Source organism: Epinephelus fuscoguttatus, linkage group LG8 (genome assembly GCF_011397635.1).
Source record: "Epinephelus fuscoguttatus linkage group LG8, E.fuscoguttatus.final_Chr_v1".
NCBI lineage: Eukaryota > Metazoa > Chordata > Actinopteri > Perciformes > Serranidae > Epinephelus > Epinephelus fuscoguttatus.
This window is the reverse complement of record NC_064759.1, coordinates 16,024,660-16,045,964: the sequence shown is the minus strand read 5'-3', so window position 1 is coordinate 16,045,964 and position 21,305 is coordinate 16,024,660. Positions and strand designations below refer to the sequence as shown.

Genomic DNA, 21,305 nt, shown 5'->3' with positions numbered 1-21,305 from the left:
AAACACTTTTTTTTGTTTGTTTTGCTTCCAGTTAAAAAAAAAAAAAAAAGAGACAATTCAATTCAAAAAAACACCCTATTTATGGAGATCAGAGTGACTGTAGGATGAACCACAACCATTAATTGTAGTGACGGTATGTTTGGGCAGTGTGCAAGTCTCCATCTGAAATTATTCATTCTCACAATCTGTGCATTTCAGAGCTGAGGGCTTGAATCAAGGCAGACAGAGGAGTGGAGACTGAACTGAGGGAGAGGAGGAAACCAGAAACAAACAAGGAAAGGCGAGGGAGCAATGCAAAATATTTCATGAAATCTTATCCCAAAGCTACAAAATGTTCTTTTTCATAAAAGCTGTTAAAATTCTATAAAATCAAGTCTTTTTTTTTCATCACAAATCAAATTAAAACCAAAACAAATGTACTGTAAAAACATTCATTAATACAAGGCCATTTTTGAGTTGGGAATTAGTGTACAGTGTGTGATTTACAGTGCTTGTATAACCACTGGCAGCCATTTTCAACAAACAACCCCCTGATTATTACTATTATTATAATCATCTGTCTTTTGCAGAAAGCATTTTTTGTATTATTACATTAGAAAGTGCCACACACGCTGGCGCTGTGCTTTAACCTCCTGTGAAGTCGTGTTGCGGCTGCTAAATGCAGGTGGTAGACGTGAGAGAAAGAAATGAAACAAAAAAAGGAAACACATATCAGAGCCAATGACAGACTCTGAACCCGTGACTGTTGAGTGCAATTCTGTGTCGACAGCATGTAAGTCTCTCAAGTTCCACAAGTCCAACATGACTTTATCAAAAAACAAAACAAAACAAAAAAAAACAAAAAAAAAAAACAGGAAATCGCCCCTGATTGGCTCACAATTACCCCATGTGGCACGATGGTCATTTCCTGTAAACATTTCTCCAAATGTTTATAAAAACACCCTTCCCATTTAAAACACAAAAATATATAGAAATTTATTTTTACATGGACATATATATTACTAAAGGCCTTAAAATATTTTCCATTCTGCTCCTCGAAAGTCACAGTTCCCTTCAGTGAATATTTCGCCTTAGACGGACCTAGAAGGAAGCAGAGCGATATTTTAACATTAAAAACATTTTATCACAGCTTGTCATTTATTGACTGAAACAAAATGGCAAAACAAGAATGCCTGCTCTTGCTTACCATGCCGAGTCTTAGTACCAAGTTTTAATCCTGCTTCTTCTCGCTCCGTTCTTTCTTAGGCACCAGTGCCTTACGGAGGTATGGCATGATTAAATAGGCTACGAGGAAGAATAGGTGACCACAGAAATAGACGGACGAATACACCTGAAGCAAACAAAGGTGACAGGAAAGTTAAATTAAAATCCTGATTTAAACATCCAACTGTTATGATGACGCCTGCTCTGTCTCACCTGTCGCCAACAGAGGGTTTTCCTGCCTTTGTCCACATCATTTTAGTAGCTCATCTGTCAGATCATTCCACCCATTTCTGTCCCTGTTCCTGAAAACCTGCCTGTTATCCACGTTCAACCTCTGGATTCCTGCGGGCACAACTACGATGAGGCACTAGGGCTAACTGCGGTCACTTTAGACAATGCTTGTGATTCCACCTGACGTGTATAGTCTATTTTTGACGGAGTCACGTCACAGTTGCACAGAGCAAAGCGAGTCGGGCAGGAAGTGAAAGAGCAGCATCTGGTCAATTTTCAAAATAAACAACCCTAACCCTAACCCTGTAAATATAGATATAAATATAGGTATGAAATCATTCTGAAGATGAATGCATGTTTAACAACTAACACATAGCCACAAATCTTTAATCCATGTCATTCATGACTAGACTTTGAATGGTATCAACTTTGTCTGCAGGACACAGCACAACAAAGTAGGAAATGACAAGAGTAACCATAATTAAAACAGACTAAGACAAAAGCCTTTGTGGCAGAAGCCCAAATCTCAAGGAAAAAGGCCAACAAAATCTGCAAGTCAGCCACACTGAGCAGGCAAATTCCTCCTGCTTCTGAAATGCCTGTGGTGTGGCAAGTCGCAGAAAAAACGCAACACGTGGAATCCAGGCGTTCAGACTTTCTTCTCATTGCTTTGCATTTCTAGTAAACTGCAAATAAGGCTATACTCAAGGAGACTCTAGCTTTGCTTAAAAAAGGCAACCTCTCAATAACATGAACACCATATTTCTGCTGTTAATTGTAACCCAGAATAGGGACCCAACAAACTGACACAACAATGTTGTTTAAAGTCTTTGCTCAGTCTTGCCAGACCTAGCATCTTGCCCCCCTCACCTCCCATCCTGCCTTCAGGTGAAGCAGTTTAATATCTATCTATCTATCTATCTATCTATCTATCTATCTATCTATCTATCTATCTATCTATCTATCTATAGATAGAGCGTGCTATATGTTGCGATTGTGTTTTGGGGCTGTATAAATGCAACCAACTTGACTTGAGCTCTCATGACGAACTACAAAATGATTGCCGGCCTGATAACTCTCCAGAGTTGTAAAATCCCCTCTCACAGTGTTATAAACAGCTGTGCAGTGTTTTGATATCTGATAAGGCTTTTAATTCATGGATCTGTTACTCTAACCGGTCTTTATGGGGCCTGTTTCTCTGAAGTGACTTGTGAGCTCCACTTACAAGCAGAACTCAAATGGGCACAAACTGTAGATACATTTGTGATTCCTAGTGGGCTCTTTTATAAGTTTTATGGGTAGGTATTGGCTTTATAGGTGGCAAGTATGGTGTTTCTTTGGATCAGTTAAACATGTCAAAATAATTTCACAGTACAAATCAAAGCTTGCATGTTGCAAATTTGGTGATATGGGATTGTATTTCAACATGCCCTAACCCCTTGGTGGTATTTTTAGTACTGTAGTACTAATTCTGTCTAAACACCTGGTGATTAAAACGGTCTGTCCTCTTCCTTGCTGCCTCAAACCTGGACTGTGACATCTGAAGCTTAATGTCACAAGTGAGAGAGTGACCATATTTATCCTCCGATCTCTGAGTGTGATACCTTGAGCCATTTGTCATAGGTGAAGAGGCAGAATGGCACGAGGGGGTAGCCCATGAAGAGCCAGTGGATAAACTGCTGGACGATGTAGATGAGGGGGTAGAGCGCGCTGTTGGCCAGCTTCGTCAGCGAGGGACTGTCCTTCACTAGTGCCTGGGCCTGTCACACACAAACAGACACACACATATTCCATAATAATTACAGTAATACAGTAGAAGAATGGTTATATAATAAACTGATGCAGACATTGTGACTGCAGTCAATATTTACTTATAAATACATTCAGCATTGAGGTGCATTTGATCAATAGTGTTGTGCTATTTAATAACAAGAGGCTGTCTCTTGTTAGAAAGCAGAAAATTGAATTATATAATGCAGACAGAGCAAAAAGTTAGCTTTTATTGATAAAATAAGCATAAGACAACAAATGGTAAACACAAATTTACCACCTACTGAAATAAATACCCAGATGGATTGAGCTTCATGCACATAATTATCTTCAAGTTACCCATCTCCACATGCTGCTCTGTGTCTGGTGTGTACCTGTCTCTCTACAGTGATGATGAAGAACTCCATGGAGAAACACATTATGTATCCGGAGTGGAGACCATGCCAAATGGTCAGAAAGAGGAGTGTGGCCACATGAGACAGGGTCTTATTGCCCAGGAACTTCAACCGTTTGAAGACGTGCCTTAAAAAAAAGAGAAGAGAAAGGAACAAGTCAGGAGTTGAGGATCGTTTCTTCTGACTAAAAATCTGGATATGGGCAGTCATGAAAAAGCTTAATGCATCAGCTATTACTGCCTACATGATAAGCACTCACTCACCTGCAAGTTGTTGTTGCATAGCAACTGAGGTTATATTAAAACATTTCAACAACTTTACATTCTCTTCAAGGGTACTCATCAATTCAATGCTAGTTCAGGTTCTGTGTTATAATATCTTACAAAGCTGCACACATCATTATGCTTTCAATCTGGTGGGTTTTTCTTTCCTACAGCTCACTGGTGACAAGCTACAGTGTTAGCTGCAGAGAGAAGTGTCAGACAAATTCGTACTTGAAGAACAGCAGCTTAAAAGCCATGCTCATGCCGTTAAAGGTCCTGATCAGACAGAGCACTTTTTAGCAGCCTGGGGTGGCTTTTTGTAATTGTTTTTAACGAGAACGGAGCTTTTACATTGCAGGAGCGTCCTGAATGCTTCCAGTTGATTAAACTCTCTGATGTTATTTGAGGTTTTTTTCCATGCTGCAACCTCTGGGTCTGAGAAATGAAGCCAACGCCAAAGTACCAAATCCTGCAGTTCCTTGAATGGCTACTTTACAGCAGAAATAAACATGTTTAAGAGCACATTAGTCCTGTACTTGTACTTGGCACCCATCTATCTCTCCGACCTGCTGGAACCCTATGTGCCTCGAAGGTCCCTCAGATCCTCCGATCAGCTTCTCCTAGCTGTCACTAAATCCAGGCTGAAGCTCAGGGGAAATCGGGCTTTCGCAGTGGCAGCTCCAAAACTTCGGAACGAGCTGCCTCTGCATGTTAGGCACGCCCCCACTCTGCAGGTGTTTAAATCACGCCTCAAGACACATTTTTATTCTTTGGCTTTTTCCAAGCACAGCCTGAGTGATTGGTGTTCTTCATGTGACGCTGTGTATGTTTTTTATTTATGAGTTGTGATTGTGCGTTGTTACCTGTTTTTTTTCTTTTACTTGTAAAGCACTTGGGTCTCAGCTCTGTTGTTTTAAATGTGCTATATAAATAAATTGGTATGGTATGGTATGGTATGTTTACACCCTGATATTAAAAAACAGTCTTGATCTCTATAGCCAATTTCTCCTTCATGACAACTGTATGCGGGATGAATTTTTATATAACTCACTCATTTACATTTTGCTAAGGCTTAAAGTTATACATAAATAAGGGTGCTGCCACAGTCTATGAGCCAGATCCACAGCTCCATCCTCTCATCCACATATGGTCACATCTATCTCCCAACATCAAAAATGGCCGAAACACCTAACTAAAGGCATCAAAACAGGAGTCCACAAACCAGTGGGTGACATCACAGTGGCTACGTCCATTATTCTAAACAGTCTATGTTTTTTCCCCATTGTCTAATCTAATGAATTGAGACGCGGGCCTTCTGTGGCGGTGATGAAAACAAGTGGAGACAACATGGAGGACAAACTAAGGGTGGCTGGAAACCCAGAGCTATGTTTCCTAGGTAAGATACCTAGCTACTAACTAGCTGACTAAGTAACTACAAAAACAGCACAAGTCTGTGAGTTTACTTCCCAGCAAAATAACAGTCAGGCTAAATACAGGTGATTCAGTGATTGCCTAGCAACAATAAAAAAAAGATGCAGCAAGCTGCTCTTTTTTTAAGAAAAAAGGCAATGTGGTGGGCCTTATGTTTTGCAACCTGTGAAGAGCACTCTGTCTGACCAAGGCCTAAGGCATCTGTATGCTTTAAACAAAGTAATTGTCAGATCATTATTTGTGGCTACCCCTCCATACACACACCTTTCTGACGTCCAACATGAAGAGATAATAACTATAACTTTCCAAACTGAAATTCTGACAAGCAGGTTCCTCTCAAGGCAGTGTGGCTGGGAGCAGAGGTGAGAAGGTGCACAGGATTTGAACTTCCCCTTTTTCATGCTTCTCACGACTTCTGCCAACTGTGGTGTGTACAACACACACGTTGTCTTTGATTTGCCTCTTGCCCCTCTCTATGACAGCTGAATTTTCACCCTGCCTTTGAATGCGGCCATTTGGAACAGCTATAAACGGTATTTCAGACGGTGCTTAATACAAACCAACTTGTTTGAAGCATACTGACCCCTTGAGGAGCTTCTCCATATATCAAACATTGTCCTCCTCATACTAATTAGTCATGCCTCTGTGATTCACACTGGTTTCTTCCCTACTGTATGCTGTATGAATTTAAATGCCTCACAAAAAGCAGGCACATTTATAATTCCATTTAACCAGAGGAAGAAGGCTGAATAAATAGAATATCAAACTTAACCCATTTAATACTAAACTGCTTATAAACTGGCACATACGTGACTATAAATAGACTTTTCTTTGTGGGTCAAACAATGAGAGCATTTTAAGCGTTATGTCTGTATTCTATCTACCAGGGGCATGAAAGCTCATCATCAACCAGCTGTGCAGTATAGGCTCACTTATAAATGAAATTCTGAGCTAATTTTTCTTTCCATTTTGGAAAGGTGTCCCTCCTCCTCCTCTACTCTGTCTCATGCAGCAAGCTTAGGTATCTAATGCATTCAGCTGAAATGGACCATGTAATAAACTGTAGGTTCAATAAACTGCTTTGCTCACTGTGGTCATCATCAAATGATGTCACACGCTCAAAATGTTTTATGCATGAGGTTAATGCTGAAAAACCACAAACTTTAAACCCCCTCCCAGGATGTTGGTTACCTTCCTGTGGTGATTGCTTGGGTGTTAAAACAAACTGCACTCCTTTTTGGTGAAGCATTGCAACACACCAGTGTGCATATTGGATTGAACTGTCATACCCTCTACTCCACTGTTATCATCTAAGTATATATTTAACTTTTACAACTCCACTTTGAGTACGAGCTGGAGAGCTCCAGAGATTTCCGGCTTGACACTGACCTGGCAGCCCAGGCGTTTGTGTTAATGTTGAAGGAAGAGATGGTTCCTCCAAAAAGCGGTGTGGTTTCAAAGAGCCACACCTTCATATTGGCACAGGCGTCCCACTTGTGCTCACCATCCACTACACCATTGTAGCCCAGTCCCGTTAATATACATACACCCTCCTGCAACACAACAAAACATTTTCATCATTTGCTCATGTAAAATCAAACCATGAAGTGCAAGAAACTGATTAACTGGGACTACTATTATGGGCTAGTCAGGGTGTGCCATACAATCTAAAAATATATCTACTGGTTTATATTAAAAAATAAAAAAAAAAAATCAAATCATGCATGTGAGTGCCTGCAAAGGCATGCAAGATGTGGCTTTTACTTTTTGCTGTTTGTGCTTTCTCACAGCAAGTGTTAAGCTACGTGCTGCATGTGAACACAGCTTCATATAAATAAGGTTTATTTCAGGAACCAAATCAGTAGGCTGTTAGCAGCTTGCCATCAAGGCACAACGGTACCTCTTTCAAACACATTTCATGCACATAGATGCAGACCAAGAGACTACTTACCGCTATAACCCAACAGCTGACATATTTATACAGGGTGATTTTAGCCCAAAGCAGAATAAACACACAGCGATACCAGAAGGGCTGAGCCTGTGGGAAGGACATAGTATTACACATTAGACAAACTCTGACTCTTCTTTCCTTGAAAAACATGAACCGTGAACTGTGATTATTTTTGAGCATGTTGACATCCTCACCTCATATTCATCTGTTAAGTAGTAGCTGTCTGGGTAGTATGGACTAAATATTGTAAATATCATCAGGCAGAGAAAGCCCAGGCCAAACCTCTTTAGAGCCGGTATACCACTGGAAGAGAAAGAAACAAGACAGGGATGGGAAATCTGAAGGTAACAGTGTTAACTGCGGGGCTGTGACACTGCACAGTTGGCGTATTTCACAGAGATACAAGAAAAATAGTCTTCCTGCTCATTTTTCTTTTCATCATTCATCATTTCCTCGCTCTTTTACCTGTTCGGAGGCTTTCCAGGGCAGTCAGTGAGCTCCCCTGCTACCAGCCTCTGGTAGCTGCGCAGTGTAAACTGGGGCCCCACCAGGAAGCCTCCATAGAAGTAGGAGAAGCCGCACACCTCAAGCAGAGAGGGCACAGACGGCAGGGCTGCGCTCCTCTGCTCTACGCTCAGCTGAGACTGGAGTTTAAGGATGTGAGGAGAAAAAGATGATGAAAAAATTTTAGAGAAGCAGAGCAAAATGAAAGGGGGATGAAGAGTGTGGAGGAAGAGGACAGAAAAAAGGCTGAGGATTCATTTTAAAAGCGTGTTGATACACGATGTATCCAGTTATAAAGGATTATTTTAGAATCAATCTGGGCTGACCGCAACATCACTGCACTGAGTGCTCATTATCTAGCATTTAACTGCAAGCTGTACACTGTGTACTGAAGAGTGATAATATTAACCAGATGAGAGCAGATTTATATACACTTTTTCACTGTTAAAAATACAAAAACAGAATGAAAAGCACAGCATAAACACTCAAAATAAAAATGAAGTAAAGCAACAGAAGGGGCAATTAACATCTGTCACAGATATACTAACAGCACTTGAAAGGAACCAAGCATACTGAAGACAAGCTGAGAGGAAGAATGAGGAAGGGAGAAGCTGCTTCACAGACAGTTATTGTAACAAAATGAACTTTAAACTGGTGAAGGAAGGCAAGGGACACAACAAAGATTGAGATGACTAGGATTTACACTTTGGTAGCTATCTCTTCAGTACCTTAAAATTGGATTAGCCAAATACAGTCACTCATATTGAGTTTCAATAAAAATGCACTGCATTATAATATATGCTGACATTGCGGACCATTACTACATATGCAGTGATGGATGATTTTATCCGTATCACACACCCCTCTGGTGACATTTCTTTGCCCTTTGTTGTGTCCTGTTTTTCCCTCTGTTCTATATCATCTTGTCTTTTCCACCACAGAGCCTTTAATAGGCAAAAAGAGAATTTCCGAGCTGCAGCTACATATAAAGGACAGGAGGCAGAGAAGAGGGTCAGACCAGCTCCTCACCAGCAAAAGCCCTTTTGTTATGTTGCAGTTATTTCACTACTGCGTTGGGTTGCTAGTGTTCATGTTTCAGGGGTTTATTTTCGTTGGTTTAGTTTGACACTGTTTTAGTAGATTAGCAGGATGATCTGTGCTCAGCAGCCCGATGCTTTGACACTCCAAAGCTTGCCTGAGGAGTCGAACTACCTTCGTCTGAGATGTAGGTTATTAAGTATTGTTTGCATTTCAACTAAGCATTGTTTAACTTGGGTAACTTTCTTTATGTTGTCTAAGTTTTTTACTGGTGGTCAGACACCATAGACTATTCGTCTGCGCAAATATCACTTCTCTAATATGGTCTTTGTTTGAGCCATTGCTCTTTTGAAGGACCCAACATTTAAGCCTCATTTCCACCAAGCAGTTCTGTTCAGTTCAGTTTAGCTCTGTCTGTTTTTTAAGGGCCTTTTGCGTTAATTTGATAGGACAGATAAAGCGTGAAGGGGGGGCAGAGAGAGGGGATGACATACAGTGAGGGGCCGTGGGCTGGAATTGAGCTCACGGCCGCTGTGGCAAGGATGCAGCCTTTCTCTGTGGGGCAGCTGCTCTACCAGGTGAGCTATTGGGCACCCCTCGGTTAATTTTTTTTTTGCTACCCCTCTGTTGAGGTACCGAGCAAACTGATCTGACACTAAAAAGGTGGAGCTAGAAACACTGCAGTCCATTGATTGATCAAGAGAGAATTATCACTCTACAAGGACTCAGTGAACAAACATGTTATTTTGCAAATATCTTTGCAAAAGAGATCCTTGACACTCTAGCCTGTTCTTTTTTGCTCTGAAAATGTTGATGTGCAGCCTCATTCTGTGGACATTCAGCGAGGTGCAGATGTTCCTCTGCATCGCCAGTGAAGATGAAATAAAGCAAGAACTAGATGGTGCAGTGACGTAGCTATTCCCATCTGGTAACAACCCTGCCTACATTCTAGATTACTGTCTGCGGTGGAAATGCAAAACAGATTTAGGATTTAGATACAAGTTCATACTTGTAAGGGTATACATAAAGTGTTTGGTGGAAACGTGGATTTACACTAAAGTAACTTATCATTTACCCAGGTAACTTTAAATAATAACTCACAGTGACAGTCTCTAGCTGCACATTTGTAGAGCAGTGTTGTGGTGATTCAAAAAACCTCATCCCTCTCTCTTACACACAACAGAATGAAAAAGAAAGAAGAATTGACAATAACAGGAAGTAACAGAGATATTAATCAATGAGCAAAACTCAAACAAAGAACACTCCGAGACAAACAACATCAACATACTGATGAATGATCAAGCAGGCAAAAGCAAGAGAGATCAACCAACTCACTGGTTCCTTCCCGCCGTCATAGTAATCAAATGACAAACCTGTAATCAGAAAAATGCAACTGGTGTCAGACACTATGTTAGGGTAACTAAGGCTGTCATGATCAATTGAAACGAACACCATTAAGCATGCAAAGGCCACGTCAGCAGTTTATCAGTGTGTTAATCGTTCACTAGGGTACAGAGGGGGGTTGCAACAACAGCAACAGGAAGATATCAAATGGAGGAAAAAAAACATCTGCTTTTACGAAACAACTGGGATTGTCAAGCAGAGGAGTGCGAGTAGAGGTGTGGTCAACTCACCAACGAGTTTGAGTGTGAGGACACAATGGGGCATGGTCCACTTGATGTCATACTCCTCTGTTGCTGTGTAATAATACCCTGCCAGCAGGTATACCTACAGGAGGAGAGAAGGAGAGGTCAGCATACCTCTGCGTTATCAAACATCTTCAAGCAGATGTTATCACAGTTCTATTGTAGGGCTGGGTGATATATCAATATTGTGATATGAGACTAGATTTGTGTTATGAGTCTTAGACTTTGGGTGTCAATCATAAGTGTTCCTGGTTTTAAAAGCTATATTACAGTAAAGTGATGTCATTTTCTGAACTTACCAGGCTGTTCCAAGTATCTTATTACTTGCTTTTACACACTTGAGGTACTTGGTCAAAAATATTGTGAGATTATATTTTCTCCATATCACCCTGCCCTACTTCTACATGACAGAGGAAGATTAAAAATGGGAAATAGAAGTCTTCAGTGGGAATATTTTTGTGTAAAAACCTGGTTTCATTACTGGATTTCTTAGAGTGTGAGCAATAAATGCAAAAGCATGCAAAAAATAAAAGGGCCTGATGTGCCCACAGGAAGCATGTGACTACATCACAAGATTTTTTGGTTACAAGTGGCCCTTTTAACACACTGGACAAATTGTGTGTCAGCAGGTTCAAGGTAGTGTTGTCAAAAACATTGATTTATTAATACATATCGATTCTGAATATCTGAAATGATTTCAATACTAATTTTCTGCAGTATTGATACACTGGTACCAGCTGGGCTTTCCCACCCTCTCTTATCATAATGTTTACTACAGTCAGGTATTGTATCAACAATTTGAAATTCCAGCATTGTTACAACACTAGTACAAAGTCATTAAAGGAAACTGCAAAACACAGATGCACAAATCAGATATTTGACTATGCAGACAAACTGGTGGGCAGCATCTGAGCCACTGCAGTAAAAGTCTAACAGAGTGCAAAGGGGAGCTAATGCTATGAAGTACGTCTGGATGCTTGGAAATAAGGAGAGGAAAAAAAAGATGTGCCAGGACACCTCACCATTTGAAAGATAAAGCTGCTCAGGACAGTTGTTACCGTCCTTCCCATGAGCCTCAGCATCAGGAATTGGACAAGGACGCATACTGCAGAGTGATAGATCTGAGAGCCTGGGAAAGAGACGGACAGAGGGGGGGATGGGGATGGGGATGGGGATGATGGTGAATGCAGTCAAGTGTGACCTGTAGGACTGGACATGACAACAGCATTTTTCCTCCTCACAGTTCGGTATTGGCAGAGATGGAGGAAGAACAAAACAAATCCACGGTATACAATCCACGGGGTATTCCACAAGGAGAAAGATAAAACAACAGACCTGCTGTAAAATCCAAGTGCAGCCACAACAGGATAAAGAAAAGAGAAAGGAGAAAGAACTCAATGTTAACAGTTTGTGTTTGCTCCAGCATGCCAGCATGCATTCTAGAGGACCTCTTACCATTGTCATCCCTTCGGCAATTTTGTACTCTATTTTTGACTAACAATTCTGATAATCAATTAATGTCCTTTCTGTGCAAAAACAAAGTGGTTCCAGCTTCTCAAATGTGAATATTTGCTGGTTTTCTTAGTCCTTCATAATGGTAAATTGACTTAGGGCAGCAACTAATGATCATCGCCATTATCAGTTAAGCTAGATAATAACTGGCAGATTCATTGATTTATTTTTTGTCTGTGAAATGCCAGGAAACAGCGAGACATGCCTATTATAATTTACATCAGCCCGAGGACATCTACTCAAACTGAACCAAAGGGTCTGCAGATCAGTCAATGTACTGTACATTAAGCCACACAGGCAGAGAGTCTGGGCCACGTGCATAATGGTTCCAATTGAATTTGGAGTTGTCAAACTGGCTGGCATAGAATGTTTAAAAGCAGCACACTTACTTCCTCATCAAGCCAGAAATGACTCAACAAAAGTGGATGATTCACCCACAGGAAAACGACATCCCTAAGCCATTATGTTATAAAGTAAATCGGGTAAAAGCGCTTTCTGTTTAAATGAATACGTCACCTGCAAATTGACCATTTGTATATCAGTTACACACCCTGTTACCTTAAATCTGTGGAAAAGACTCTCTGGCATGCCTCCACAGTGAATGGAGAATACAATCCTTCATGAACTGAAGTAAACAGAGACCACATTTAGCGACAGTAAAACATCAAAGCATCCTCTCACAAACTGTCAAACAACTTGTGCAGTAAAATCCAAGTCTCATTTATTTAGTTGTATGCTCAGTACTTCCCTAACACATGCATTTTCACTGAAACATTAGGATTTAAAACGTCAGTACGAACAGTCTCACGCATAGCCGAGTAGTGTGCCTGGACCCTGTTTCAGAAAGCAGGTTTAGTGAAAACGCTGATTCAGTTAAGCTTGAGATGAGGGAAACTCTGGGTTTTCCATTCAAAAAGAGAGGTAACTTTAACTTTGAGTCAGTTCCTGTGGTAACTGACTTCGAACCTAAACTATTTGGTGGCAGGTTTTCTTCATTAAACTCTGTCTCTCCCTTCTTGCAGAGCCAGACACGCTGTTTCATTTTCTTATTCAGTCTGTATCAAATGCATTAACCAGCGGAGGTTTACAGTATGTCAGAATCTAAATCCTGGTTGGATATCAGTTACTCAGGACTATCTTAAGTTACTGCTTCAAGGCACTGTCAATCATTTCTTTGAAGAGTGATTTTTTTCCTCACATTAAAATATCAAACTGTATTAAGTCACCTCTAACCTCTATACACAGGTATCTGCATATGTATGCTTTATCATCGTCAGACGATAGCCAATAGGTTCAGAGATGCAGTCACCCCCTGAAATCTCTGCATGTCCGTCTTTTTGAGAGTGATTGCTAGAGCACGTTTACTAAAATGTTTATTGGATATAATATGTAATCTCAGTTTCAATCATAGAAACAAAATTATTTGCAAAAAAAAAAAAAAAAATCTGGGTGTAAATTGTAAATTTGGTGGGCCTATGCATGAGTAATTATCTCTATCACTCATGATGTGATTGGTCGCATTAACCGAACATAATTCCTATAATATTGGAGATTATATGTTAAAATTTATGATGAGCAGGATCGTGGTGCAGCTACAGAGTGAACTTGAGGTTGTTTTTTTTTTAAATAGGCTGCATACTGCTGTTTTAACCCAATTTCAGTGGCTGTATTTAAATTTACAACATTTGTTGAAGTAGCTGCAATAAAGCCACTGAACACTACCGGGCCAAAGATTCAAATAGATGTCTAAATTTAAAATCTCCTGTATTTTAACCTCCGCGCCTTTTCAAGTGCAAATCACCAAACACATTATGACTGATGAGACTGTGAGCTTACGTTCATGTCTCTTTGACTTAAATATATATGTTTTAAACCTTTGACTATATTTTTCATCTTCAGTCGCTCGCCCGTTTTTTGTCCCTGTCAGATCAAAGCTGTACAAATATATTTAAATGTAGGCTATGACCTGATGATGAATTAATGGCTAACACTGAATAAAACTTTATTATGTTAATTTACTGACCTTTTTCCCCACTCTGACTCAGACTCTTTTCAGATAACTGTGCGCAGTCTACATATTCATGCATTAACATCTCTACATCCACCTGATTGAAATGGAGGTTTTGCCCTTTATTTACCGGCTGCCATGGTGAATCGTTGTTTCAGAGCTCTATTGATGATGGCTTTTTTCATTCACCATGCACAAGCTTAACTCAGAGTTGACTGTAACTGACTCTGAACAGCTGTTCTGAAACCGAGAGCCCTGAGTTTTCTCTCTCAGGGTTAGTCAGCTCACAGTTTGCCACCCTGCTTTCTGAAACAGACCCCTGGGTATGTGCATGCATTTGAATTCTGCTCAAGAGGAGCTCACATGCACGCGCATGCTCAGGCCACTCAGAGTGCGTTAATCTGGGTAGACATGTTTTATATTGTAATTTTTTTAGTGAAAATGCATGTGTTTGGGAAGTACTGAGCATATAGCTGGATAAATGAGATTTGGATTATACTGCAGGAGTTGTGTGAGAATCTGTAAACAGATGTTTTGATAAAGTTTTGCTGTTGTTAAACGTGGTTCCCAATGACTTCAATTCATGAAGAATGTTCGCCCTTTGTGGATTCCCTATTCTCAGTGGAGGCATGCAAGAAAAACAAACCTTTTTCCATGAATTCAACAAACTGCATTGAGTAACTGATATACAAATGATCTTTTTGCCAGTGAAGTATTCATTTGAGTCAAGTGTTTTTTATGAATGTTACATCAAAAATGTAAATCACAGATGAATTTTAAGTTTATATCAAGTAAAATTAAAGGCACCCTGTGGAGTTCTTGACAGCTTGTAGCGCTGTGGAGCAGTTTTTTTTAGAAACGCAGTAATGCACCATCAAAGGCAGACAATGCAGAATTAAAAATGTTCCCCAAAAAAACCCTTGGTTTTATGAATGCTTTTAGAGGAAGATCATGTATCCAACATGTTTGTTAGACCATGCACAATTTTGGTAAGTTACAGTGAATTTAAACATAAATTGTGTGTGTGTGTGTACAAGAAAACTCAACAGGACAGCTTTATAAGAAAGGCCTGACACATATCTTAATAAACTCAAAAGATTATTTAAAACTTATGTATTAAAACGGAGGCTCCCTCTTGATCTCACCAAAGTTGAATGCCGCCAGAGCCAGTCCAGAGAGCGTGTGGAACAAATGCACAACTGTGGCAGGCTTGGAGAAAAAGAACTGCCGGTACACCAGAGCACAGGGATACCCTGCAAGAGATGGAGAAACTGTTAATGGAGCTACAGTATGTGCCTTTATGTCTGCTACGTGAGCCATTGTTGACACTCCCCTGACATTGACCTTGTGGTAAAAACACATAGCGCATGCACAGGAGCACATTAGAACCAGTGGTACGTACAGTATGTGCGGTGTGTGTTGCTGTAAATCTGGCATCTCAAGGAGAAAGATAACTGCAGTAAGTAGGACTGTGGAAAGGACAAACACTCACTAGTGATGTTAGAAAAATGCACATAGGGGCAACCAGTTCAGCTGAACTTGTTCTTGTTCACATTTTATTGATGTTAATGTAAAAAGCACAGTCTTAAAACTTCAACATTATACATGTATTTGTCAGAATTATGATGTATTTTTGGAGTTGTGATCTATAATTAGTGAATATCAAGGCAGTGCAGTAGCGTAGATGCCGCTTAACATGAAAAAGATTATTCATTTTTATAAATAATGTGAAGTAACATTCAAGTAACACTTTTCTTTTGGCTTCTACTGGGTTATTTTAAAGCCTAGCAATTTTTTATATTTTTCTTATTGTTAATAAATCTCCCAAAAAACAATAACTTGATCTCACTAATTATTGTTGGTATAGCCAAAACCTGATATAGCATATTCCTCTTTGCCATAGACTCCCATTGTTATCCAAACACTAAACACACCACTGCACTGGGTGGCATGCCCCTTCATGATGATGAAAAGAGGCACTGTGGTTTATTTTAAGTCAACTCACACTCACCACCCTGCAGCCATAAATATTCACTGGTGCACATTAATACTTGAAAATTAATGTGCAACTGAAAAGAGACAACTTGCCCCTGTTAGAGTTATGTTTGTTTGCAGTGCCCTTTTAAAGGAATTAAACTATATATTTCTTATTTTTGTTTGTGCCACAGAGTGAGTAAGTCCAACAGTATTGACAGACATGTACTTTTTTCATGGGACTTATGGGCATTAGACAAATATAGAATAACATCCAGTCTTCTCCTTTAAAAACTTTTGCAATCTAATAAATTAAGTTTGGAGCCGCTGTAGGGCATTAATGCACTTAGTCAGAGTCTTGCAGGCCACATAGTGCATTACTATTACAATTGCTCCTGCAAAGCACTTGGCTGACTAAAGCCTAAATCATATCAGCCTATGTATAGCAGAGGAAACGCAGTCAAACCTGTTATTTCAGGCTCCACTGTTGTGAAGGCAGTTACAATATAGCAACAATATTATGCAAGAGACATGAAGCAACAGTGGGTCAAGGAGCATGCAACGGGCTGACTGGAGGGTTTACAGGGCATTAGGCAACCAAAGTCTGATCTGAATGGCCAGGTTCAGTCCATTGTTATGTTGGTGTGAGGCGACACAGAGAGAAAAACAGACGTGGCCATGTGTCAGACCAAAGTTCAGTGAGGACAGCATGGAGGACGCCCTCCCCAGTCCCCATCCCATCCACATCCACACAAACGCCCTGACATTGTGACCCTGTAGTCCTAACGTAGAGCTACATGTTGCACTCTGCAATAAAACAGCATACCCTAAGTTAAAGTAAGCGTAAATGAAAAGTCACGTTCATTTGTGGCCTTGTTCGAACATGTTTTACCTCCTCTGCTCAACCGAGTGGAAAGAAATGAGGGATGGGGGGCATATTTTGGCAGCCTGTGCTCATTCCCCTTGTCAAAGCATTTCCCTCCCCCAACAACGTTGGCACTATTATTTCACCAACACCAGCCTCATGCTATTATGCAAATCCAACAGCGTATAAACAATGTTATGTTGGTAGCTGTCCTGCTAACTTGATATAACTGTCTAGCCTGTTAGCCGGTCTAATAAACAGGAAATTAATGGAGGGGGAGATTCCGGCAGTTAAAATTTATAACGACACCAAACTAGTCACATCCCTACAACACTAACTGGCATTATGTCAGTTAACTACCACAAGTTAGCCGTTGGTTATAAAGAAAACACTGTGTACTTTAACGTTTAAATGAGTGTGACACGCATTCAAGAGCTTTCTGTACGTTAATTTATATTTCTGTGAAGCCCGTGAGTGTTTGTTCGTGATAATTATTTAGCTAGCTCACACAGTAACGTTAGCAGCCCGGTACAACTGTTTTACAGCCTGTAGCTGTGTGTCACAGTCAGTACCTGACTGAGCGCTATGTTAGCAGTTAACAGTTACACACACCACACAGAGGACTTCAACTATGACTCAAACCTGGCACCGACATGGACGCCATTTCGGCTAGCTGCCAGAACAACCCGTGACTGGTCCGTGAGGCGAAACTCACCGATTAAAATAGACAAAATGAGGCGAACCGCTGGCTCCGGGGAACCTAGGGACTCCGACAGATTCTCCAGCAAGGGAGCCGCCATGTTTCTTGTGGGCGGAAACGTCTCCTCGCGACGGTTCAGTGAACTCTACTGACTCACGGCAGACATCCACACACGTACACACTCCGCTTTTTAAAGGCCCTTCGCGGTTCAACCTCCTTTCAAAGTTAAACTATGTGATTGGGAGTGTGTGTGTTCCCAGGGTCCTATGTTCCCCAGCCCAACACAAGATCACACATTAAGACAAGGGCGTATATTCGTTTTTTAACATTTGGAGGGTAATATATTAAAAGGCAGGGTTCCCACGGCCATGGAAAAGATAGGGAATTTACAATCACCTTTTCCAGGTCTGAAATCATTTAAAGTTTTTGGAAAACTCATAGAATTTTGTAAGGCATATTGACACTGTTGCAGTAATCTCCTGTGGATAACTCTTTGCTCTCAGGGTGCCCAAAACCTCTTTTATGGGACATGTTTCTGACAACACCATGAAAATGCAAATACTAGGGCACTATGAGGGCATAAATAGATACAAATATGAAACTTGGCAAGGAGTATCCTGACACAAAGGGGAAAGTAAAAAAATAAGAATCAGGGGTTTGCTGCCATTTTATTTCAAAATATCACACACAACATCCCCCGGAACAAAAAATGGACTGTTTGTTTGATAAATTTTCATCATAAATGATTATTTTTCATCACTTTGTGTTTAATATTACTGCTTCACTTGTCTGTAGAAAACTACCCAATTTAATAAGCTTCAATTTGAGCCCACATTGACTTTTCTATGTTGAAAATTACCGTTGCTTTGGCCTAAATTTGTCACTATACCTCAAATGTGTCGAGTTCCCCAAAGTTTTATGTCAGAAATGTACCAAAACTGTTCGATGCTAACTTGCATATGTTGGGAAATGTGCATAATTAATAATAATTAGCATTTATAAGCATAATCACCTATATAGACTTCATTTCAGCACCGATATGGACAGTGTTTGAGTGATTTGGGGGGTTATTGAGGATGCCAAATCCATCTCTGATATGTTCAGAAACCAGATGTGGCCATATTTCAACTGACAACACTTGGCTCCTTAGTTTCATCCATAATCATCTGCTTTCTATCACATTGTCTTTTGTTGTTGTCTGGCTGAAGATCAGTTTCCACCCCCAGTGGACAATAAAGATCTATTCAATTCTATTCTAGCTCCCTGGGTTCATTTCTCTGTTCATGTACACCAGCTAGCTGAAATTATGTATGAATAGAGTGTAAATCTGATATGTTTAAATACGCCAAGCGAATGGTGCAAGGAAAAGAAATATTTATCACTGGTCCTTGAAAAGTCATAGAAAAGTTTGTCCATTAAAATGCGTGGGAACCCTGTAAAGGGCTCTGGAGGTTCTTCCTCAAGAGATTTTGAACATCAGACACTTTATTTCCTGCATTCTGGTGGATCCTGGCACCAGTTTGTGTTTAGTCTACATCAGCTTATGGTTGAAATGTTGTGGTATTTCCTGTTTCAACTGTGCTGATTCTTTTTTCCGTATTATGGTGGATTGCCACAGCTGCTTTTTGAGGTTATATACTGCCTTAATCATACTTTATTTTGGGGTTATTTAAGTTAATTAAGTTGCCATACAAATGTATGTTGGTACAGAATACTGTTGAGAATAATTCCACATTGTTTTTTTGGATTTACTGAATTAATCTGTGTTATTACATACAATAATTATTCATTTCTATTCAAAGCACTTGAACTGTTATTTCATTTATATATTTTCATGTGTACCTTTAAGTTGGGTTTTTTGGTGTCCTCTTTGCCTCAAGTGAGAGTAAGAGTAACTATAGCTCCTACTTGACATTGTTTTGTGGGGAACAGGTGTTAGTGTAACTCAGGTTAACAGGCGCTGCAGTTGCGTTAGAGGGGAGCTGGTTTTGTGCTGTCTTGCTGCATTTTGGGGTGAATTAAAGAAGGTAAAACAAGAGAAACTGTAGTTTGCTCATTACCCACAAACTAAAGGGACTGGGGAATGCTAGGGAACAAGAAAGTAGGGTTACGCTGTCTCCACATCAGAGGCATTTTTGCATCTATGAGTTGAGTCCTAGCATGTTGAACACAGTAATCATTCTGTTGCTTTGCATCTTCTCACTGTGCAGGCATGGATGGATTATTAAATGGGCCTACCGGGCACTGGTACAAGGGCCCAAAGTGTCAGGGGTCCCTTAGCCTTCATCTGCAAAATGTCACTCATATTACTGTAACATGTACTGATTTGGAAAAGACTCATAATGACCACAAAAAGATATAAAGGAGCTGCAAAGAGACACAAAACAACAACAAAAAATGTCACAAAATGACCTCAAAGAGACAAAACCACATAAAGATGCACAATGACTACAAAACAACAACAAAAGAAAGAGGCAAAATCATGATGTATGTGTGTTTTGCATTTTCATAATTCACCCAAGGATGCAGGAATGCCTTCTTTTGGCATTTCTATTTCTGCTTCATTGCCCATGTTTAAAACATTTGTCAGAAAAGTAATCAAATGTAATAAGATAAAATATTCTGATGAAGCAATTAAAACAGTTACATTACTTATTACATATTTAACAGGGTCACTAGTACTCTGTAACCCATTACATATCAAAAGTAACCTTCCCAACACTTTTCAAATGTTCAGTTTACCTGGTAAGTATGTTGAAATCACTCACCTACAGCCAATTACAGTGTACAGATGTCATACCCCTTGAAACCTACACCCTCGAATTTGCAGGCAAGACAATTATCTTGACTTTAGACATTGATATCACCACATCAGCTGAATGGATTTCTGTCATTCAAACTGCATTTGAAACATCCATCTGCTTTCGTGCTTTCACATTGTAAAGGAGAAGGTAATAGGCCATCTGTCAATCTTTAAGTCAATAGGAAGACAGATATAAAATGTGCCTGAGCATACAGCTGGGGAACATAGGACCTTAGGAGCATGGAGATGATGACTCCTTCTCCTCCTTCTTCTCCTCCCCTCTTGTCTCTCTATCACACTTTCGCTGGTATTGTTTTTATAGCTTGTCGCTAAAGATTTGACTTATGGGCTGTCAGGTGGGCTATCTGCAGCATTACACCCAGAATGATTAAGTGTCGCAAACCAGTTAACTAGTTCATGACAGTGTGGAGATTAACCCTCTGTTAAACATAGACATGGGATAATAGTGTAAGGCTGCCCCCTAGTGACGAGGCGCAGGAACAACACTAATTTAAGATCCATTTCAGACATGTTTAAAACATAGAAATACTTTCAGTAGCCTAATAATCTGTGTCTAAAATGGTTTACCACAAAGTTACCTAGTTAAATATTATAGTTAGCACGAGTATCTTATGTTATATTAACTTCATATAGCCTATGTGTCTCTGTGGAGGCCCAACACAGGTGTACATACATACACACACATAAATGAAAAATGAATTAAAAAGAAATAAAAGTGTATATTGTTAAGATAATTAATAAATAAATGTAACATTGAAATTTTACATACAGGCACTGCAAAGGGGAATATTTAATTTTTGTCTTTTTGACTTTGATAAAAGCTATAAGATGTTTTCCTGCATTTTCCTTAATGACAATAATACCCAAACTCCTAATCATTAGGAGAACACTATATAGCGTAGAAATACATTTGATTTGACGTTCACAACAAATGGGGGCTTCTCATTACGAGAAACCTTCTAGAGAAATATCTAAAGAGCATTAGTTCCT

The 21,305-nt window shown here is 39.9% G+C and overlaps 1 protein-coding gene and 1 non-coding gene across 2 annotated transcripts; both read right to left on the bottom strand.

Moving 5' to 3' along the window:
* Window positions 1–33: 33 nt before the first annotated feature.
* lpcat3 (lysophosphatidylcholine acyltransferase 3) lies at window positions 34–17,685 on the bottom strand. The gene is made up of 13 exons (XM_049583674.1): window positions 17,507–17,685; window positions 15,098–15,205; window positions 11,455–11,561; window positions 10,421–10,514; window positions 10,122–10,159; window positions 7,710–7,888; window positions 7,439–7,547; window positions 7,245–7,331; window positions 6,683–6,846; window positions 3,579–3,726; window positions 3,039–3,194; window positions 1,187–1,330; window positions 34–1,080 (listed from the first exon to the last, which is right to left on the bottom strand). Exons 1-12 carry the CDS (start codon window positions 17,589–17,591, stop codon window positions 1,211–1,213), a joined length of 1,395 nt encoding a protein of 464 aa, XP_049439631.1. The 5' UTR covers window positions 17,592–17,685; the 3' UTR covers window positions 34–1,080; window positions 1,187–1,210.
* Window positions 17,686–21,248: 3,563 nt separating this feature from the next.
* LOC125893964 (U7 small nuclear RNA) lies at window positions 21,249–21,305 on the bottom strand. The gene has a single exon (XR_007449975.1). It is a non-coding gene; the product is annotated as a U7 small nuclear RNA (small nuclear RNA).